Source organism: Eptatretus burgeri, chromosome 8, assembly GCF_056783735.1.
Source record: "Eptatretus burgeri isolate ZD-2024b chromosome 8, Ebu_testis_v1, whole genome shotgun sequence".
NCBI classification, from domain to species: Eukaryota; Metazoa; Chordata; class Myxini; order Myxiniformes; family Myxinidae; genus Eptatretus; species Eptatretus burgeri.
The window spans coordinates 7890769-7914670 of NC_140968.1; the positions used below are offsets into that span (position 1 = coordinate 7890769).

The following is a 23902-nucleotide window of genomic DNA, read 5'->3' on the forward strand; positions in this document are numbered from 1 at the left end:
AAACAACAACTACGGGACACAAGTGTGCAAGATACGGGCGGCGCGTACTTTTCAACCCATTTCTGGACGAATTATATCGGCATTCTCTTTTCCCTCCATTTCTCCACTGGAAACTGATATCTTTTTCCTTTTCATTCCAAACCTCCATGTAATTATTATATCCGAGCGTTCCCCTCAAACCCTGACACAGATCGGTGTTGGCCCCGCACACACAATAACGGAATTGGGCGAAAGCGAGCGCTGATCACGTAGGACATGGCGGATCCACGCTCACTGTGCGGAACGTGCTCGAAGGGGGACCCGTGATAAGCTCGGGACCCTTGATTATCGTACAGAGCAGGGCATGAATGGACACATCTTACCGTCTGTGCATGGGTTTATTATAACACCTTACCATCTGTCCTCGCTGGCGGCCGATAATGTTCCCCATGGATGAACGTCTTCCGACCTCTCCGCCGGGCGAAACCGCGATCAGGCAAGAGGTGTGCTGCGCAGTCCAGATCGCTCGGGCCGCATGATGCATCACGGAACCGGCAGTGAACTGCGCTGAACGCTTGCGCCCGGGCAAGCATGTGCGACGGACGCCACCCTCAGCCGGCCGGAAGGGCACGGCCCGGGGGTTGTTGCAAGGCAATTCATGACGCGGAATTCGGTGTGGGCGATTCATATCATGTCGTGGGGTCGGAGCAGGACATTTTCACGGCTCGGGGTCACCTGGCTGGAAGCGGAATGTCGCCGTTTCGAGCCATCGTGGCCTGGCCGCGCAGGGGAGCGGGCCAATCAGGGGGACCGATTCAGGTGATGACGCATCGCTTCGCGGTGGCCCCCCGCCCCACACTGCGGGGTTTATACAAGTCGGTTCCTGGGGCCGTTTTCACTCTCTGTGATTCGTCTCCATTGAATGATTGCATAAGAATGGCATAATGGCATAAGCCGCAAAAGAATGATGGCATAAGAGGAACTTAGTTTTCAGCGTTCGGCGCGAAATGCCATGGTGGGCGAAAATGATGTCTTTCGTGCGTTCGTACATAAGAGGAGAGCGTTTCTTGGTTTTTTTCCGTCAAGCAATAAATTTAATGGTTTTCACATTTATAACATGTTAGTTTCACAAATTTTATTTGAAATACTCGGGTATTACCGTCAATAGTCGCCATTTCCGTCTTGGTTATGTATCGGAAATGGTGACGCCATTTCCATCTACCGGATGGCCATCATTGGCTGTCTTGAGGCACGTGGGAGGGGGGGATACCCGAGACGTGGTAGACACCTGGGACATTTCAAACTCGGTGCAATTGTATACAGCGCACGCGCTGTAAAAACGACAGCATTCACTGTGGATCAAGAATCTAAGCGTTTTCAAAACAAAATTGTTCCAAAAAAGATTCCTTAAGTTGCAAGAAAAAAAAAATTAATGGTTGAACATCAAGGTATTTCTTGACATGCTCAGGTGTATAAAATAGTGACATACCAGACTTGGGTGTGAGTCCGTCATCCTGATCATGGAGGTTGCAGACATCACTGAAAGCGATTCCACGGAAACCAGGAATATTTTCCAGCTGCACATTTTGGAATCCAATAAACTTTTTGCAGAAACTGGAAAGTTCTTGAATAACATTCTCCAAGTTGATGAATAGACTTCCCAACAGAGAAGATCCTGCAAGCTGGACAACCTGCGGCTTCAAAAAAGAGTTCACAAATTTACAGAAGTCGGCATACATTGCAAATTTAAATTTATCTTTGGCGAGAGAGAGGAGCTCTGTTCGCAATGCATCAGAGTCTGTACAAGCTTGAAGAACCTTCCGATTCTCAATTCCAAGAACATTGAACACTGCTTGGGCTGTTTCTGCTCTCAGACCTTGTGATTGGAGCCATTCCAAGAAGTTGTCCATTTCACCGATGACCTGTCAGGGACACAATGCTTATGTTAACAAAGGAAAGGTAATACATGTTATTTTCTTTACTCTGTATTTTATCCAATCAATTCAGGGTTTTGCAGTCAGTTTGTTCACTCCATGTGAGCTTGAGGTAGGCAAACTGACCCCGAGTTGTCTTGCTTGGGTTTGAATCCTGACGCGGCAATAAACTGTTACCATGGTGTTTCACAGATTGGGAAAGTGATCAACGTGTGTGCCGTCCTTCAGATGAACGTTCAACTGGGCATCCCCTCTCACAGCATTAGTTGGTAGACATTAAAGATCCCATGGAATCTTTCTCGAAGATGTGGCGAGCTATGACTGGCACGCTGGCCAAATTCCAAATTTCTTCTTGAAAATACAGGGGGCACTACATCAGCAGCACAGCCACACTCACAGCAATGATGCAACCAGCAGCCACTGCAAACAAAATGAAAGATCCAAAAACGAAAGTGCCACCCCACCACTCCCACCCTCATTATTGTGTCATTAAGAAGAATATAATCAATATCCATCGACACAAACGGAAATTCATCAACAGTAACACCATGGCTTCACAAAACAAGGACAAAACAAGCAGAAAAGCCATGGAAGGGAAGAACCTCTTATTCCTTTTCTTCTTTCTCATTTCCCTTTCATGGACACCCAGCAGGATTAAATACAAAACCTGCCACAAGGGCAGAGGAGCTCCTTGTGAGCCAACAGCCATCAGTATCTGGTGCCAATTGCATTCGCGGACATCCTCATGCAGTTGCTTACCTTTCCTTGGAGGTTGATGGTGGTAATTGTACTCCGACCACCACAAACCACACTGTCGTGTGTTTTCTGATTCAAGTTTCCCCATTCAAATTTGCTGCTTTGTGAAGTCCTGAAAGTCCCTGTACTGTGCATTTTGAATACCACATGTTCCATCGCTCTCCGTTCCACAGATCTCTTTATGTCTTTGTTCCCCTCCGTTTTGTCCTTCCCTCTTCCGCCCCTCATGTTGTGTGTTGTGTGTTGTGCCTCGACAATATTACATGAATACATACACATGTACATGCATATACAACCCAGTCGTGAATACAAACACATATAAAACACACACCTGGAGGGCTCCGTTCCACCTTCTGAAACCCACGTGTGGAGAGAAGAACAAACAAACATCTCAATTTACTTTTACTTGAACTTTCTCACAGATAAATCATGAATTTACACTTTCCGAGAAGATAAATATCCTGTTCAACAAGTTCAACACCGTCATCTCACAAACTAGATTTGTACATGGACGTGAGATGTATTGGTTCCTGATGGGGGGGGGGGGCAGGGCCAGCCTGATGGGGGGCATGGCGGCGGGTACAGAGCGATATAGGCGGGGGAGGGGAGGTGGGGGCGGGGGACGGGAGGTGGGGGCGGGGTAACACTTTCCCTCCGAGTTCTCGAATTCCTGTATAATTTCCCTGTGGAATCCAATTTCACTGAGATGGAATGTGGGTGGAAGGTTAACGAGGAATGTTACATTTTCGACCCACACGATCTTTTTGAGTTTGTTGATTATTAATCAGGGTTTTCATCTCCATTCAGATTATGAACGTTAAAAATCCCACGGAACAGGTAAAGTCGGTAATCGAACCTCGTACCCTCGTTTCTCCTCATTTCGAGATCAAATTGGATATTCAAGTCAATTATAAAAGGTTTCTGGGAGTTTTGTTGTTAAAAGGAAGAATGAGGTTTAATTATCGTTGAAGGAAGTTTAGTGATGATTTGATTATCAACAAAAGGAGTGAAAAACACCTCATTAAATTAACAATCAAACACCTCAACAAACATTCAGTAAAAACTCCTTTAACTTTCCTTCATCGACGTCGTCAAGAAACATAAAATTATTTTTTATTTAAATTCCCGTTTTTCGTGTTCAATCAGAATTCCCAAAATACCTCTTCCCATCAGTCCCGACCACGAGGATCTCGGTTCGAGGTTCTGCACGAGGTTTACAGGAACAACAACCCGGAAGTTCTTCATCGTCCTGTCCTTCTTCCACCTCTTCTTCTTCCTCTCGTGTTCACTTTTCTCCTTGTTTTCACTGATCTCCACCATTGTAATTGACGGTTTTGTTATTTTCTAAAATATACCAAGAATGAGGATTTCATATTCTCCAACGTTTTTATTAAACCGACATCGGAACGTCACAAGGTTTTCACTATACACCTCCTGACCTCTGACCCCGAGTCTTCTTCCTCATCGCTCTCTCTCGCGTCCGGTCGATACACAACACCACGTGTTCAGGTGGAGCCCCCGTTGTCCGTCACCTCACATCACGTGGGTTGATTTAGCCTGTCATCCTCCTGAGATCGTCAAAACAAGGACCATCTTGGAAAAAAGGGGTCGTGCATCACCGGCACAGCCGAACTTCCAGCAATGATGCAACCAACAGCAATCGGCTGTTATACAAAACCATAAAAATAAATTATTCTCCCGCATTGAAACACAAATGTACAATCTGAACATCGATATCTGCAGCACATGGTTAGTTCACTCGAGTGACCTGGTCCAAAGTACAATCCACATGGTGAGTTTACTCGAGTGACCTGGTCCAAAGTACAATCCACATGGTTAGTTCACTCGAGTAACCTGGTCCAAAGTACAATCCACATGGTGAGTTTACTCGAGTGACCTGGTCCAAAGTACAATCCACATGATTGGTTCACTCGAGTAACCTGGTCCAAAGTACAATCCACATGATCAGTTCACTCGAGTAACCTGGTCCAAAGTACAATCCACATGGTTAGTTCACTCGAGTAACCTGGTCCAAAGTACAATCCACATGATTAGTTCAGTCGAGTGACCTGGTCCAAAGTACAATCCACATGGTTAGTTCACTCGAGTAACCTGGTCCAAAGTACAATCCACATGATAAGTTCACTCGAGTAACCTGGTCCAAAGTACAATCCACATGGTTAGTTCACTCGAGTGACCTGGTCCAAAGTACAATCCACATGATTCGTTCACTCGAGTGATCTGGTCCAAAGCGCAATCCACATGATTAGTTCACTCGAGTGACCTGGTCCAAAGTACAATCCACATGGTTAGTTCACTCGAGTGGCCTGGTCCAAAGTACAATCCACATGGTTAGTTCACTCGAGTGGCCTGGTCCAAAGTACAATCCACATGGTTAGTTCACTCGAGTGGCCTGGTCCAAAGTACAATCCACATGGTTAGTTCACTCGAGTGGCCTGGTCCAAAATACAATCCACATGATTAGTTGAGTCGAGTGACCTGATCCAAAGTACAATCCACATGATTAGTTGACTCGAGTGACCTGGTCCAAAGTACAATGCACATGATAAGTTCACTCGAGTGACCTGGTCCAAAGTACAATCCACATGATTAGTTCACTCGAGTGATCTGGTCCAAAGCGCAATCCACATGATTAGTTCACTCGAGTGACCTGGTCCAAAGTACAATCCACATGGTTAGTTCACTCGAGTGGTCTGGTCCAAAGTACAATCCACATGATTAGTTCACTCGAGTGATCTGGTCCTAAGCGCAATCCACATGATTAGTTCACTCGAGTGACCTGGTCCAAAGTACAATCCACATGGTTAGTTCACTCGAGTGGCCTGGTCCAAAGTACAATCCACATGGTTAGTTCACTCGAGTGGCCTGGTCCAAAGTACAATCCACATGGTTAGTTCACTGGAGTGGCCTGGTCCAAAGTACAATCCACATGGTTAGTTCACTCGAGTGGCCTGGTCCAAAATACAATCCACATGATGAGTTGAGTCGAGTGACCTGATCCAAAGTACAATCCACATGATTAGTTGACTCGAGTGACCTGGTCCAAAGTACAATGCACATGATAAGTTCACTCGAGTGACCTGGTCCAAAGTACAATCCACATGATTAGTTCACTCGAGTGATCTGGTCCAAAGCGCATTCCACATGATTAGTTCACTCGAGTGACCTGGTCCAAAGTACAATCCACATGGTTAGTTCACTCGAGTGGTCTGGTCCAAAGTACAATCCACATGATTAGTTCACTCGAGTGACCTGGTCCAAAGTACAATCCACATGGTTAGTTCACTCGAGTGGTCTGGTCCAAAGTACAATCCACATGATTAGTTCACTCGAGTAACCTGGTCCAAAGTACAATCCACATGGTTAGTTCACTCAAGTAACCTGGTCCAAAGTACAATCCACATGATTAGTTCACTCGAGTAACCTGGTCCAAAGTACAATCCACATGATTAGTTCACTCGAGTGATCTGGTCCAAAGTACAATCCACATGATTAGTTCACTCGAGTAACCTGGTCCAAAGTACAATCCACATGATTAGTTCACTCGAGTGACCTGGTCCAAAGTACAATCCACATGATTAGTTCACTCGAGTGATCTGGTCCAAAGCGCAATCCACATGATTAGTTCACTCGAGTGACCTGGTCCAAAGTACAATCCACATGGTTAGTTCACTCGAGTGGCCTGGTCCAAAGTACAATCCACATGATTAGTTCACTCGAGTGACCTGGTCCAAAGTACAATGCACATGATAAGTTCACTCGAATAACCTGGTCCAAAGTACAATCCACATGGTGAGTTTACTCGAGTGACCTGGTCCAAAGTACAATCCACATGGTGAGTTTACTCGAGTGACCTGGTCCAAATAATCTACATGATGTTACTGGACTCCACAAACTGACATGTTCCTTTTGAGATATCACTTCAACAACAAGGAAAAAACAAACATTTCCTTTCCCATGAACCTGTAAAAACATGGTTTTGGTTTTACACTAAATTCCTGTTTCACTCCCACATGCCGGAGTGAGTGATCCAAAGATTCTTACTCAAACAAAAAATATACATGTATTGATTTTTGTTTATTGAAATTTCCTGAGATGAGATTTCGGCCAACTCCATCAGTCCACGTCAGTGTACATTTCCATTAATGTCAAGGTCATCAGTATTAAATTAATAAACATTGGGTACATGGGATTTAAACTTCAATCCACTGCATCATGAGCCAGAGGTTCAGATGAAAACACCAACAGGCCAAGCAAACACTGTGTTGGGCCAAGGGTTTTATAAACAAAGGTGTAAATTGATGAAGTGATGAATCCAGAAAACCTGCAGCACCAGAAACATTTGCATGGAATTAATTAATGTGATTAATCACATATTATAATTGATAATGTCGTGTAACTTTCCACCTGGTTATATTGTTGCGGTGTCGGGTTTCAGTCGTGATAACGGCCGCCAGCGGGAGCAGTCGGGCCGTCCCCAACGACATCCGGAATTGAAAGTCGTAACCCTTGTATAACTCCAAAGGTCACGGGTCCCTTTGAGGACTGTGGACGCCAATATTTTGATGGCGTGGGGTAGGGTTAATTGTCCAATTCCAAGATACCGAAGTACCCACGTCGTCTAACTACCGGGGAAACCACACCCTCAGCCGACTCTGTCCGAACCGAGTCGCATTTACCGACTCGTATCCGGCGTAACCGAGCGAAAATTTCCAGAGCTGCGCCGGTCCAAATGACAACTTATGGCAGAAACGGCCTCAATATTTCTCGAGTCCGAACCATGCTGGGTCAATGATAGAAACGACAGGCAACGAACTGGAACATTTAACAGATATTTATTTACAAGGGAGGGAGACATAGAGCAAGGTTACCACGAAGAAAAATGCAATGTACAATGAGCAATCAACACTTGTACAATTTCTACCTAATAGATTGGCACCACACACACACACACACACACACACACACACACACACACACACACACACACACACACACACACACACACACACACACACACACACACACACACACACACACACACACACACCACACAAGAAAATGGAGCCGGCCGGCCATAATTCGGACCTCCAGCCTGGGAGGATAGGCGAACTGGAGGGTCAGAGTTCTGCTGGAACCTGGCCACGTTCGCACGGCTTGCCGACCTGTCCTTGCAAGGCTCGGGATTTTTGTGGAAGGGCTTGGGAAGATCGGACGCTCCAACCACCACAGTGGGATTCAAACCCACACGGACAACCTCGCACCAAGCGCCAAGGAACCAAGACGAAGCGGGAGAAGCCAGCCAACACCAAGTCGGAAGATGGCCAGCAGACCAGACGAGACGACCCAGACAGATCACACCGACAATTATTCAACCCCTCCTGCGAGGTGGGAGGGATCATTCCTGAGGTAACTCTGCCTCCCATTGGACGGGGGGCGTCGGTGGCCCGCCCCCCGAAGAGGCTCAGTCTTTGTTTCTGGCCTTCTGGCTTCACATTGGCTGGAGCGCCTCGGCTTTGCTCGCTCTTTGTCCAATGGCTGGAGGAAACACTCCTGACCTTCTTCAGAGCAGAGCCTCGATCTGAGGCGATGGAGGCTCCGCCCATGCTTTCAGCCAAAAACATGGAGAGAATGGAGTCGGTGTGTGAAGGTTTGGTTGGGTGGCGGAACGAAGTGGGATGTTGTTGTTGGGGAATATAAAATAAAACTAACAACAAAATAACTCGCACCGCACATATGTAATTCCCGTTAGACACAGGGGATGGATTCTAACTATACACATATACTTAACGAAATAACTGAACTGTGGGGACTCTGGCTGTTGTGTGCAGATGGTTTCCAAATCCGTAACAATACTTGTACAAAGCAGTTAAAAATAAGAACAGCACCCAGTGGAGGGTATGCCTGAGAGAGGATGAACAGTTTACATTTTGTGTCCCACTGTGAGGCCAGATCTGGATTCAGACCTGAACCAAAATCTAATCGGTTTGTTCTTGTCACTTAACCAACTCATCCATGATGTTTTGTTCCATCCAATCCATCGATAATTTTTTGAGACATCGTGCCATATATCGTTTTTCGTGTCTGTCTCTGTCTCTGTCTCTGTCTCTGTCTCTGTCTCTGTCTCTGTCTCTGTCTCTGTCTCTGTCTCTCTCTCTCTCCCCGTCTCTCTGAACGGTGAAGAATAACTTCAAAAATTATACGATCTGTTTCTGTATCTTCACTAAAATCTTTTCACTTTGTCGGGGTCACACACCCAACCGAAACCTGGTGTTGGCTCAGTAGTTCGGCTGACGGCTTGGGATCCAATGGTCCTGAGTTCAAGCCTCGTTGCCCACTGAATTACTTCACCAGGGGGTTGACTCAGCCTGCCATCCTTCCGAGGTCGGCAAAATGAGTACCAGCTTGCTGGGATGATCGAGTCATTGAGTATCCTTCGTAGGAGTGGCGACTCGTCCAGGATTGTGCCCAATAGCCAAGGAAACTGCTTCGGCAGCACCGATGCTCTGTACAGAGTATGGTCCCAATGGATGGATGGATGGACACAAACCAACCTGTTCACCAAATTTCATCCAAAACTTTTTGAGATGTTCTCTTCACAGACAGACAGGAGAGAAAAAACATAACCTGTGTCCACCTTCAGTGGTTGAGGTAATGAGTAGATTGTGAATGAAGTTAAAGGAGTTAAATTTAAATCTCAGTTTGAAAAGTGACGATTAAAGCTCCACTTGGTGAGTCTGGTGCCTTATTGGTCTTGGTATTATTGGTTACTATTCATAGTCTAGGGGGTTAAGAGGAGGGGAGGGACCCCAATTCCCTCGACGTAAACGTGTCTGACAGCGCCATTCCCAGTGGGAGATGGCATTACAAATCCTGAAATATTCCAATTCTCGGGAAATTATCCCATCTGCAAGGAAGTCTTTGTTGATGATAACAAGGAATGACTTGTGATGGGCTAATTATAATACAAGTTCGTATTCATACTCCCACTCCTGCTTCATTCATGGCGACAATTATTTGCACCTTCATGTGGGACTGACCGGGGAAAGTTTTTGGCCAAGGTCTTTCACAAAGCAGCGAGCAAAGTCTGAGTTCCGATTGAAGGTGGCAAGAATTTGTAATCTGTTCGGGCTGACAATAGTAACTTTCATGTTCTGTTTTTACGACCTCCTGAGAAAGCATCCCTTCAACGGATTAGAGTCAGGTCGGGAATCAACTCAGACAAGACAATTATTAGTTTCCCACACACTCAACATCGTGGTTAAGGAACTGGTTCACTTCTGTCTGTCCATCTGCAAATGTAAGTTTATGATCGAGGAATAACTTATCTCAATTTCATTTTAATGTTATATTTTGAAGACAAATCAGAAAACGAACCTGAAGTTTGTTACTTTGGCTCTGAATTTGTCCTGATCACACATGTACAGAGAGGAGTGAGATAATTATTTTCCTCACTCCACCTGGAAATCAAACAAGATTGAAAATCATTCCAAACAGGAAACTTACTGTTTTTAAGGACGTTATAAAGGACACAAACAACTGGCACGAAGAACTAATTAAACGTGTTCGATAGCGTGGTGTGCAAGACTGCATCAACGGTTGGTAAACTTCCACTTTTTTATCTACAACCTTTAAAATCTTTATTTTATTTCAATTTAATTATATACATTTACACTTAAATACAAATTGCCTTTTTTGCACTTTCAAACCCCTTCTGTTTCAGAGTACTTGGACAAAATATTCCGGCATTTTACGTCGTCACGACAATTAAATTTGAGGCAGACCCCACCCATGCTCTTGTTGTGATATAATTGTTGTTGTTACTGTGAATAATTCAGTTCTTCTCTTTGCAAGTCTGAAACCATTTATTAACAGCACACATCAAATAAAAATAACAACCACCATGCGCATGGGAAAAAGGATAACAAGACAAGAAATACCAAACACCATCCTCTTTCTGCCCAAAATGCACAGAGCAATTGTGTTTATATTATTCTGGAGTGAAAATATCTGGCAAGGGACAATGGGGGTGAGGGCTGGCAAGCATGAGAAAGGGAACTGCAGAAATGGTTACTTTGGGAGGGAAGGGGTGATGGACACGCTCAGATCATGACCACAGCCCGGGAAAGCGAGACCGGCCATGAGATGGAGAGGGAAACAACAAAGTTGAGACAAAATATGAAGAGGCCGAGTGAATGGAGACACAAGCCCACAACTTTGATCATACCTTCCGTTCACCAGTGAGCAACCAGATTCTCAAAATACGACATTCAATTTTATGCTGTCATATAATCGTCCTTGGACAACAAGGCGTCTGTTGGGATCACCTTTCGGGAGTTATTTAATAACCACCAGACAATAGGAACCAGCAACAAAGCGTCCTTCTCTTGAGCAGCAGAGCAGTTTCATCTTAACATTGGAAATACTAATTTGGATATACAGTATGTTTCAATACATTTCATTGAGATAAAGCACATAAGATTCAGTAAGATATCATTTTATCTTGCTTGTACATCATTTACATCACTATGGAGATCAAAAGGCTGCAAAAAGAGATTTTACTGACAGTCAATTTGATTCCAGTACAAAAATAACACCTTATTCTACACTGATAAAAACAAAGGACAACGAAATGGAGAATACATTTATATAATTAGTTTTACTTCTTCCACATTATCCTCACCAGAAGAGAGGGTATTATATTTTGTTTGTCTCATCGTTTGTATTTGCTTGTTTGGCCGCACAGAACTTTCATTTTTTCTCTGCAACTGCATGTCAGATCGAGACGAAATTGTCACCGTTGGAGCGAATACTCATGAAGAATGCTCAAATGATAATTATGACGTCATTGGTTACGTGGTGTGTCAGCCAAATTGAAAAAACGGAAAAACTTTGGACCTCTGTCTCTGAAACCACACCGTGGAAAAAAACTTGAAACGAGGCACGTAGCAAGTACTCCTCATGGGAAATGAGCATGATTTTTATCACATCATAGGTGTCCTCGTTATGACGTCATCATTGCATATGTCGAACACCACATCCGATCAGTGTGAAAAATTTTAAGCGATATGGTCCACAGAATAAACAAGGACAAATGTGTGCAAGAGCCACGTCCGAAAGGCAATAACAACAACTTCCGATATTTCGTCACGTGCCTCGTTGGAGCCAATAGCGAGACCCTTCATGGAGACTCCTGTTCATGACGAGAAAATCGTGTATTTACGAAATTACAACACATTAAATGGAATAATCTTTAAATAGTAACGTGTACTTTTCGAAACTTTAAAGCAAATGCCTGAACATATTTAAAAGTTGATGATAGACGCTCTCAAAAGGCACCCTCAATGTGAGGATGTGTACAGATGTTTAGTATTTCAGGAGATCCGGATCCTGTATATAAAAGAGCCGAGTCCGAAGGGTTTTGTCTTCACCAGAAGACCCCACCCCCATGGCTTCACCCCACCCCCATGGCTAATGGGATCCCAAATGTGATGTATTGAGAAGGTTTAAGAATAGATGCCTTCTCTTATGGGAAGTTTTTTTCTTTGCGACAGACACGTTTACACACATTTCTTTCACGAGCTCTGAAGCACACCCTGATATTGTTGAAGATTCGGTGGCGCTTCACAGCACCACCGTCTCAGGGGTTATAAAGCCGGCTAGTTCGGCACAGGTCTCGGGTCACGCGCCTCAGATCACGATACCAAAGTACCCCTGGACCTTGCTCGTTGGGGATATACAGCCCGGCTACAGACTGGGTTTGATCAAAGACTGATCGAAGTCTGCCGCAGTCCGGAGGCAGTTTCGTTTTAAATACAAATCGAGCGATTGTTCTTCAGCACAGCACAAATAAATTCAAGGCGGCAAATTTCGTATGACTCAGCAGATTTATTGGGGAAAACATCGGGGAACACGAGACAAGCAAATCATTCACAAACGTTATAATTAATCTATTACCCGCTCTTATCTCGGGGGCTACGGATAGGGGTTTCGAAGGGGACCCGAGCAAAATAAACCTTAGGCCTGGACAACATACATACAAGACATGGAGTATTTGGTGGTGCCTCATGGACAAGAGGAAAGGTGTCGAAAGCATGAATGCGGCTCGTGACAAGCCGATGTCAACGGATTTGAGCGCCCAAGCTCGAGCACGCAGAGTGGCAAGATGGCGGAGACGTACTCCTATCGGCACCGCTAACGCACACAGCCTCGGTGCGCCCAGCCCTATAAGGTCGACGGCACAAGAGCGAAAGATCTATGGTGTGTTCCAGTTGGTTCTTCACAATGTCCAGTATGCAAATCCAGGCCTGGCTTGTACACCAGACTCGACCAAATCTGGGTGATGGACTCTGCAGGTGGATCGATGGGATGAAAAGACGTGTCGAGCCGTGCAGGGAGCAAGGACAGTCAGAGGCCCAGTGGCTGGACACAGGATGAACCTGGAGACGACCTGCACGCTGGTTCCATGGTCAAGGAGGAACAGCTCGTCGAGTCACTCCTCATGAAGCAGATCGCAGACTCGAAAAAGCAGTTCCTCTTGCCTTCTGGGGCGGGCCTTTCGGACCGCCTCCGGGGACACATGATTGGTCCATCGTTAGAGTTTGCAGCAGCTCTCCGCCAATGGGTTGTTGGCACGTCTGGTTGACTGGCTCTATCAGGATGCCAGGTGGGGGCTGGCCGGGGAGGGGGTGGGAGGGGGGAGGGAAGGAAAAATAAGGCGCCTCTCGGTATACCACCACTCTACGAACATTGGACAGCCTGCTACACCTTCCGACACAAATCAAACGTCCAATTACCAAACAACCTGGCTAAACATGCATTTAAGGGGGATCTGGGCTCATCCTATATTTAATAACCCACTAAGCGACCATTTCAGCAAACTTCCCCCGCCTTTCTCCCGAGCCTCAATTTGGGGCAGCCCACGGACATGGCCCTGTCTAACGTATAGCACAAATCTCCCATTTACTCAAAGGCCTTAGTTATTTTATAACTTGGTTTACGGATCCGCTGACGGTATATTTGCCGAAATGAAATATAAATATAAAACACATTTTAGCCTTTTATATTTCTACATTTTCCGCCGAAGGTGCAAAAGTTTCAAAACCCGAAATGTAAACGTCGGCATTTATTCTCAAAATATAATTTCGTGCGCACGCGCCAAAATGCCGAGTCACCTTCAAGCAAACTGCGCAGTCGTCTTCGGTGATGGCGTCTGAGCAGTGGCCAGCGTGGTTCAGATTGACTGTAGTTTCTGGGGCGAAAGTGATTGTTTAGAAGTATGTCAGCGGTATAAATTAGAGTGTGACTGTATTGGTGATTTAATCACACAATATCTTGATGACGAATATTCTGGCCGAACGATTGCATCAATTCAGTGCAGCAGCAGGGATGACTCGCAGGCAACTCTCGATCGTGCTGATTTTGTTTCCATCGAAAGTTGTACACCGCTGTTCGTATTGAAAGATTTTGGTACCAAGTACGTCAAAGTTTCCCTGCGAGATGCTTATACTCAGCCTTCAACGGACCAGAAGTCAGCCTTTGATGTGCTTATATGGATGGGGAGACGGTACGATCAGATGCCCGCTGAAAAATAAGAGCTGGTTATGGCTCTAATTGACCGTTTTGAGCGTGTTGACTCCTTGTAGACACCTTTTTTAATCATATCCAGCACTATGCACGAAATGGGTCACGTCTCAATTGGGGTTGTGGTCCACCCCCTCCTTTTCTCCAGGGTTCGCGGAAGTCAGGTAAAAACCAATCGGGGAAGCGGCCTCCCCCTCTTCTCCAGGGTTTGAAGAAATCAGGTAAACCCCAATCGGGGGAGCGGCCTCCCCCTCTTCTAACTCCCTGAAGACAGATAAACCACACTCAGCTCACCGAACCCTTCGTGTCCTCAGAGAGGTTTGAAGACCAAGTGACACATGTGGTGTCGCTGCTGGCCACTTCCCGTTCTAAAATGGGTACGGGGAGTATGTGACATGCCAGTGCCACTTGCTACTCATCTGCGCTACACCCCGAAGTTCCTGTGAGGCTGAGAGAGAAATTAAAGTCCAATTTCTAAAGCCTGCTCATGGATGCAGCACCTCTAATTCTGTAAGAACCCATGTGGGGCTGTCCACTATGATTTCCATCCCCTGTGTCAAGTTCTGTCCTGGTGGCACTTCCATTCCCCTTGCACCTCGAACCTATTTCCGACGTCACCACTCATTCCACGCTCAGGACTCCCACACAAAACAGGCTCCACACATTCCAAGGTTGTGTTCACACTCCACACATTCAACCTTGCCTGCGTACTGACCAACTGCCTCGCATTCCAGGGCTACATTCCCGATCACCACGTGAGTATACACACACACATTTCGGCCTTGGCAGCACACACCGGTGCTGTCGTCTGGACTGTGGGCTCACAGCATTCATTCACAGGCATTCCACACACACATTCAGGAGTCACGCATGCATGCACTTCATCGGACAGAGTCTCTTCATTAACATAAAATCCAATTCCTACATTAAGTTCATCATCCGCACCATGTATGCATGTGCCCACGTACCTGCTTCGTTTCAGTCACCTCGGTCCGGTTGCTTCTCTCCAGCAGGTTGCTCATCATCGATTCGCCACACTCCTCTGGGGCTGTCAGGTCCACATGGTGAACCTGCTCAAAATGTGTTCGATTCGTCAACAACCCCGGATGCTCCCTCAATGTCTCCATCACCAGGATTTGCTCTGATTGGGGTGTCATCCGACGAGTGATGTCAATCAAGTCCCGCACCACTAACATTCCTTCCTGTGGTGATGTCACACATCCCATATTATTGTGCTGTCCTACTTCCTGGCTCCACTTTCTTTTCCATTTGAGTCGTTCTTCCTCTCCGAGGCGTTTTAGTTGTTCGTTATCTTTCCGGAGTTTTTCCATCTCCGTGGACTCCAACCTTAATCTCTCCTTTAGTTGGTCAATTTCACATTCATATTCTTTTTGTTTCCTATCCCACCGTCTCTCATGTTCTTCATTCTCCAATCTCGTCGTTTCTCTCAATTGGTTAACTTCCGTTTCCTGCTTCATTCCTTGTTCTTTTGGTATCTCCGCGTACTCCAGCCTTGCTCTCTCCTAAAGTTGGTCAATTTCATATTCATATTATTTTTGTTTCCTATCCCACTGTCTCTGATGTTCTTCATTCTCCAATCTCGTCGTTTCCCTCAACTAATTGATTTCCCTTTCCTGCTTCATTCGTTGTTCTTTCACTTCTCTTTCTTTCATCTTGCTTGGCTTCCAACTGTTCAATCTACACAGTGTAGTTCCTTCACGTTTCATTCTCCGTTCTCTTTCTTTCCTCACTTAATATCCTCAGCTCGTTTTGCAATTCCCTCTCTTTGATTTGGTGTTTCTGTAACTCAGAAGCTTTTTCCCATAATTCCTTTCTCATCTCCGCACCTCTTTCGCATGCTTCCTCCCTCATTTCTTCCATTCTTTTGCTGTATTCCTCGAGTTCAGTGGTTCTTAACCTTTTCAGAGGCGCCCAACCCTAAAAAAACCACCGTGCACTCTCCGAACCCCTCAAATTACAATTTTAATTATGACAGAAATGAAAAAAAAATTGCCTCAAAATTCAAGAGTATATTTGTATAAAAAGAAGAAAATAAATTCAATTTTAATTAATACAGAAATAAAAATCAAATTGCATCAAAATTCAAAAGTATATTTGGATAATAAGAAGAATTGGATCTTAATGCAATTTTTGTTCTTGTGTTTTTTGAGACGATCAGGGAAATGTGTGGCTTTGTTTTGGCAAGGGCCACCCTCATATCACTTTCACATGCAAGTCTGATCCTTTTCTTTGTTTTGATGTCCACCAGATTCGAAAATGCATGCTCACAGAGAAACGTTGTAACGAACGGCGTGAGGATCACAAGGGCAATTTTAGCGATGAGAGGATAACCTAACATTTGGCGGCAGCAAATCGTTGAGAACATTGTTGTGCTGAAGAGTTGTTGTTGAGTCTGGCTCTGATGACGTTTGATGAGGTCGTCGAGGTATTGATCGTTGACATCTGCCGTTCCAACGCCAAAAGTAAATGGCTGTCTCACCCATGCTGGGTGTTGTGCTTGGTCAGGGGAATATCCATCGAATGACTTTCCCAGCTCATCCAAGTGTGTGGCAATCGCTTGTTTCAGTTCCCTTGGTATAGCAGTGCCTCCAACTTCAGAATCATCTGCAATTCCGCTGACGCACTCGTCCTTTAGCGGAAAGTTCGCGAAGTTGTCTTTCTCTGTTGGCCACCTCCACAACAGTAACTTCTTTCGAAAAGCGCTCAGCTTTTCTTCAGCTTCGATGACATTCACTCCACCCGCCTTGCATCTGGCGATTGAGATGGTTGAGTGTGTCGAAGATGTTAGCCATGTACGCCAAGGCAAGGATGAACTTTGATTCCTCTAAATGAGTTGCATGGCGATGCTGGTGCTCTCGCAATCACCGGGCTAATTCTACACACAAGGCAAAAACACGCCTCAGTACCTTCCCTCGTGATAACCACCGAACGTTAGAGTGGTAAAGAAGGACTTCGAATTCAAAGCCAATTTCATTGCACAGCTCTTCGAAGATGCGATGATTCAGAACACTGCTTCGCACGTAATTCACAGTTTCAACGACGATTTTCAGAACATCGGCCAGTTCTGGAGGCAGAGTTTTTGATGCCAGCGAATGTCTGTGCAGGACACAATGCGTGACGATGACGTGTGGTGCATCGCCTTCACCAGCACTCCAAAACTGGAGTTGCGCTCCAGCATGGCTGGAGCCCCGTCCGAGAAAACTGCAGACACCATGTTCCATGAAAGACCGTTGCTTCTGAAGAAGTCGTCTTCAAGTTTCTTCACGTCAGCTGCTTTTGTCGTTGTTGCGAGAGGCTTGCAGAACAGAAACTCTTCCGTGATCTCGTCTCCCTTGACATAACGCACAAATACGATGAGCTGGCTCAAATTAGAAAAGTCGGTGGTCTCGTTGAGTTGAAGGCTGAATTTCCTTGGACTCCTGAAAATTCGCGACTAAATTTGCAACTAAATTTGCAATGCGACTAAATTGACGAGACATCCTGATCCTGAAAAAAAAAAAAAAATAAATTAAGTTGGACCGAAAGCAAATTATAGCAAAATTGCAATGTGTTTCGGAGGGCTTTCACCGAACCCTTGAGACTGGCTGACAGAACCCATGTTAAGAACCACTGCTCGAGTTGTTCCAGATATTTCTTTTTTTCTTTCTATCTCCTGTTCTCGGATTTCTCTTATCTGATTGCCTGTTCTTACCTTTTCCTTCAGTTGTTGCAATTCCAACTTTGTTTTCCATTCTTCTTCCAAGTTCTCCTTCTCCCGGGAGTTACTAATTTGCTCTTTCTCCATTCTTTTGTTCAGTTCGCTCTTCTCATGTTCCAACTTATGGGTACTCCACTCGACTTTCCTCATTTCTCCCTGTTGTTCCTTGAACTGTCTTGACTTTTCCAACAATTCTTCCTTCAGTTGTTTCAATTCCAAATCGTGTTCCCGTTTTTCCTTTTCCATTCGTCCTCCAAGCTCTTCTTAATCCGGGAGTTACTAATTTGCTCCTCCTCTATTTTTTTGTTCAGTTCGCTCTTCTCATGTTCCAACAACCGACGGGTAAACCACTCTACTTTAATCATTTCTCGAAGTAGTTCCTCGCCTGTGTTGGCGAAGTCCTTTTCCAGCCCCCAAATTCGTTCCTGTGCATCGGCCAATTGTTGTGATTCCCTGTGCACATAATTTTGCTGAACCTCTTCTGCGTGCCGTAATGCCTCGTCCAATTTAAGTTGTAACTCCTCTGTATAATTCTCATCACACCTCCTCTGCTCCAAGGTATCCCCCAATCGTGCACGAAGCTCGTTAATGTCGGCGTCGTCGTCCTGCTTCGTTTGCCATGACGCATGCTGTGACCACGTGGTTTGAACCAGTGGGTGAGAACGTTTTTTTCGTGCTCTGCGGTTCGTTACGCTATTCATGGTAACCCTCTCCCGCTTCGTATCGTGCTGAGGTGGAGCCACGCCGCCATTTTGAGACTCCATCTTTCTTTATAATTTCAAAGTTTTGCACCCAATCCGCTCAAAATAAAATCAAAGCAAATTTGGAAGACAGGTGAGGAAACCCCATTTCTCCATCTATCGTACTGAGGAAGAACTTAATTTGGTGACGTCAGCGGCAGCGAGCAGTGGCGGGCAGCGGTGACGGCATAGAGGGGGCGGGCAGCAGCGATGGCGGGCAGCGGCGACGACGCAGCGGGGGCGGGCAGCAGCGATGGCGCAGCGGGGGCGGGCAGCAGCAGCGGGGGCGGGTAGCGGCGATGGGCAGCAGTGTGGCGCAGCGAGGGCGGGCAGCGGCGACGGCGCAGCGGGGGCGGGCAGCGGCGACGACGCAGCGGGGGCGGGCAGCAGCGACGGCGCAGTGGGGGCAGGCAGCGTCGACGGTGCAGCATGGGGGGAAGTGATGACGGCAAAGCGGGGTCGGGTGACGGTGCAGGCAGTGGTGGAGTTGCAGCGGGGGAAGGCAATGGTGGCGGTGCAGTGGAGGAGGTGCAGTGGGTACAGAGTGGAGGAGCTGCAGAGTGTGCAGGCAGTGGTGGACGTGCAGTGTGTGCAGTCATGGTGGGGGTGCAGCAGGCACAGGCAGTTGTGGAGGTGCAGTGGGTGCAGGCATTGGTGGAAGTGCAGTGGGTACAGAAAGTGGAGAAGGTGCAGTGTGTGCAGGAGTTAAGGATGTGCAGCATGTGCAGGAATTGGTGGGGTGCAGCGGTTGCAGTCAGTGGTGTCGCGGATACAGGCAGTGGTGGGGATGCTGTGGGTATAAGCAGTTGTGGGGGTGCAGTGGGTGCATGTAGTGGTGGAGGTGCAGTGGGTACAGAGTGGAGGAGTTGCAGAGTGGAGGAGGTGCAAACATTCCAACCTGCCCGGTTACTGGGCGAGTGGGTTTTAAAACACACTTCCATGATTCTTCTTGGTGAACAACACCAAACAAGATGACAAAATAACTTTAGTTAATTACAATGTTTTGTCATAGATGAGACCTTTACAAGCATTTAAAAGCACACAAGAGGAAATGAGTATCATCAGTTCATGACCTTACATGACAGAAAATTGTTGGTGCAGCATATTATACATTTCACAAGAATGAATTAATTATTTTTCTTCCACAATCCCACTTCAAGTGTGAAATATGTTTCCTTTGTTGGATTGCATGTTTGAATTGACCGCCTTTATGGTGTGATATGTTTCTTCAATATCATTGATTTTTTGCCTGCTATTACTGTAATGTTCATATTGATATAAAAATACTGCACAAATTCCTCACAGCATTATAACATTGCTTGTTCTGAGTCTGGATATACCACCTGATGCATTCAGTTACATTCAATAAAAACAAGCAGTGTCCTGACTCACGTGTGTTGTACATCATTTATTGGAGAAGAATTTTACTCTTCCCGTTCTTGGTTGATTTACTGCAATATTTTTATTGTTCAACTACAGAGTAATTGCAGTCATAAATCTGATTGTAATGTCCATTTGTCCATAAACTATCATGTCTTTTTTGGTGAACACAGGAATTATTGACTGGAGATAGTTTATCGAAATTGTTCAATGACGAGTCGATTGCATCAGTAATATATTTACTCTTCAACTATAGTTAATGGTAACAGCATCTAACATTGAACACGTGAAAGTATTTCCCTGAAGTTTGTAATCGAAATGATCAAGGAATGCATTTTGACAGAGTTTTCAATTTATCTTTGGGGTTTTTCATCATTCTTCACCTGCAATGCTCAATAAACTATTGAAGCAAGACAAGTTGTTCCGATTTCGCATGAAACATTTATTTTTTTTAAACTGCTGAACTTCAAAGCTAAATCTCACTTGGCTGCACTTAGATTAGTTGAGCCAAAACCCCAAAAAGAGGCCTGGAAAAGGATCTTAAAATATTTTCTTCTTCCAAGCTGGCATTCGCCATAGTTTGTGAAAGCAGGGGATCCTGCATTTTCGATTTCTTCCACACATCAGCAATGTCATGGAATCCATCATCGCAGTTGACATAAAATCACACCCTTTATCCAAAAGCCTCATCTCAAATCATCAATTTGGATTCAGACCAGGTCACTCCAACTTGGACATGCTGCTTTTACTCTTTCAACAATAGATGGAGGCCTTCAATATCAGACATATCAAAGCCGACTTTCTGGGAATATCTTGAGCTTTCAATATGGTCTGGCATCCCACATGCTCTCCAAACTGTTTGTGCACTCCGCTCATGGATGACTGACTTCCTCCACTCTTGCAGCCAACATGAGGCTCTCAATGGAACTCTTTGTTCTCCTCTCCCTGTCAAAGCTGGACTTCCCCCAATGCAGTGTTCTCAAGCCCATCTCATTACTAATCTTCATCAATGATATCCCCAACTCGCTGGAAAATTCTCATTTTCTCTTTGCTGACGTCTCCACTCTCTGCCATGACATCCCTCATCCTTCTGACAGACAGAAGGCTCTTCCCTCCCTTTTGACCTTGCCAAAAATCACAAACTGGTTCGACATCTTTCCCTGTTCCCCTTTCTCTCCCCAATGACCATACCACAAACCCATGTACTTTCTCATCAACCCTCTTGAAGAGGTTCAGTCACTCAAACTCTTGGATCTCACTCTGAGCAATGATCTCTCTTGGGCAAGCCACATTTCATCGTTGGCCTCCAAAACTAGACGAGCTCCTATCCACCTGCAAGGCTTTCATCCACAGCTTAATGGAGTCTTGCTCTTCTGTCTGGGGTGGCTCCCACCTTGCTCTCCTTGAAACCATGGAAACAAAGGCTTTCAAGATCATTGTAATTTCTCACGATGAAGCTGAGACGATGGGACAATCACTCCACCATAGCCACCAGGTTGGTGCTCTCCATCTTCTTCCGACTCATTTCTGGTCCTGCACCCTCCACCCTCTCCATGCTTCTTCTCTCCGAGGTATGTGCAGGATGCACGCAGTCTTCCAGCAGCCCCTTCAGAGTGAAACTGCAAAAATCCAGAACCACTGCTTACCTCCACTTTTGCATTCATTTTTTCCACACCTGTGGAACCACATTTTACACCGTCTTCAATCTGATTCTTCCCTCCAGGTCTTAATGACACCTGTTCACCACCATCTCAAGTCATCACACATCCAAAAACATGATATTTTCTCCACCCGGTAAACAATCCCCCACCACTTCCAACATTTTGCTAATGGGTCCAACTTGTCCACCCCTGACGTTGGCCCTGACCCCTCATCGTTACCTGCATACCTTATGTCAGTCTCCATCTATTTTTCCCCTCCACCCTGCTGATGACGTTCCGCTTTCCACTGTTGTTCCCTTATGTTGTTTTGTTATCTTTTTGGTGTCCGAGTTCTTTCTCCATGCACACAAAAAAGTTGAGGATTGAAAGAATGTTCTCCTCCTTCTCAGGTGCAAAAAACATCGTGAATGAGTGAATATCAAAAGACAGTGGGTCAGGATTGTCTCACTCACAACGACAAAAAACAATCCTTAAAATGGTGTTTTACAAGTTGAAAACTCGGAAGGGAAGATCAGGATTGGACTCCCACTCATCCGTTGCCTTTTCTCCTTGTGATAGCTCATCCAATGCTCGAATGAAGTGATTGTGAAGAACACCAGAAATGTGGGATGCTCTCCAGACCAGGGCTTTTGAATTTTGGCATCTTGGTGAGTGTTTCATAATTTTCTGTTTGGCAATCATCACTTGAGGAATATCCTCTCGGTGTTGCTTCTCGTTTCCAAGTTTTGGACCTGTTCCACCTTCTTGTTGTGTTCTTTTCAGTTTTCATCAATCCCTTTCCAAAAGTAGTTCATCATTTTCTGGGGTGGAGGGATTGCAACAATCTGCTTCTGTTTCCTTCGTTTTTGATTGACACTTCTGAGTAAATTTTCAAACTGCTGGACTTTTCTTCTTTCATTTACTTTGTTTGTTTGTTTGAGTTTTTTGGGGCTCTCATTGGTTGTTATCTACTTTGGATTTCAAAAGGTGAGTGGAAGTTCTCCCAGAACTCAAAATCTCCACCTCCTTTTTGGTGAAGGATTATGATTCATAAAACAAACTGTGAAATGTCCTTCTCATACCCTCGTTCCAAGGACTCTTTTCAAAATCTTCACTCCACCACTGACAGCCTCCACTTGAAGCTTGTTTGGAATGATATGCCCAGAGTGATATTCAAGTACTCAGTCAGGGTTTTCCTCGTCATTCCCCTCACTCCGACTCAGACTGGTATAATTTTCATTCTGATTATCACTGGTATAATTTCAGCTGACTTCATTTTTGAGGTCATCTTGACCTCATTTTACAGAACCTGGTATTTTGTCATTTCTCTGATTTCTGTGGCATGTCGTGCAAAGTCATTGGGAACTGAAACCTCAAAGAAATATGCTGACTTTTCCTTTTTGTGTTTGAGCACGATGTCCGGACGCAGTGCTTGGTTTGTGATGTCCACACTTCCCGACATTTTCTTAAAGGCATCAGTGTGGTGTTCTTGATCTTGAGCATTTATATTATGATGACTCGTTCTCCATCCCAATTCATTGCACCTCTTCTTAGCCATTCCAGTGAGCCTTCCTTGTCAATCCCTATCCTGTCAAGCTCTGTTTTTAATCTTCCTGCTATTTTATCACTCCCATTTGTCAAAGTATATCTGCTGATATCTCTTTTTTAAATTTTTCTTTACAATCATTGGGGCTGTGTTTGTTTCTGTTTCGTTTTCCTGTGTATTATCCATTATTTACACCTGTTTTTTGAAGTTTGTTGCAAAATGGAATAAGGATCCCTTTTCTTGTTTGTTGTTTTCTTGGTCATGTACAAATCTCATACGATAGTCTGTTGAGCTTTTCACAAACTCCGCTGGTCTGACACACGATGTTCTGTGCACTTGGTTATGCGCCATTCCACAACCTCCTCGTTCCCGTCTCGGTATATACAACCACGGTATATACAATTGTTGATCTCCAATTGTGGCCAGTTTAGAATTGCACAGCCATATTGGAATGCCGGCACTGCAAGTTGGTTTGTTGCTTTAGTTTTGTTCAATGGAGAGAAGGAAGATTAAAAATTAGTCTTTTTCTGCGATGGTACTCTTTGGCGATTATTTTATGCATTTTTTGTGTTGTACCTGGGGCATCATTTATTCTGATGTATTGA

At 45.2% G+C, this 23902-nt stretch overlaps 3 protein-coding genes across 4 annotated transcripts in view; all 3 read right to left on the reverse strand.

Moving 5' to 3' along the window:
- Positions 1-3954, reverse strand: part of LOC147021029 (uncharacterized) — a gene marked incomplete at its 5' end in the record, with an annotated part of 12354 nt that extends 8400 nt beyond the window's left edge. Inside the window, 3 exons of the mRNA XM_085893597.1 lie at positions 1469-1670; positions 1856-1901; positions 3830-3954. Coding sequence (XP_085749723.1) covers positions 1469-1670; positions 1856-1901; positions 3830-3954 — 373 coding nt within the window. The remainder of the gene's footprint in view (positions 1-1468; positions 1671-1855; positions 1902-3829) is intronic.
- Positions 1-23902, reverse strand: part of LOC147021026 (uncharacterized) — a 161529-nt gene that overhangs the window by 136225 nt on the left and 1402 nt on the right. The window lies entirely within an intron of this gene.
- LOC147021030 (uncharacterized) lies at positions 3871-23889 on the reverse strand. 2 transcript variants are annotated; one of them, XR_015061313.1, is made up of 3 exons: positions 15242-23889; positions 4109-4333; positions 3871-4013 (listed from the first exon to the last, which is right to left on the reverse strand). XR_015061313.1 is itself a non-coding variant. In XM_085893631.1 (2 exons), exons 1-2 carry the CDS (start codon positions 15749-15751, stop codon positions 4247-4249), a joined length of 597 nt encoding a protein of 198 aa, XP_085749757.1. In that variant the 5' UTR covers positions 15752-23889; the 3' UTR covers positions 4037-4246. The 2 variants fall into 2 exon arrangements, 1 of the variants encoding a protein (XP_085749757.1); XM_085893631.1 differs by lacking the exon at positions 3871-4013 and having other exon boundaries at positions 4037-4333.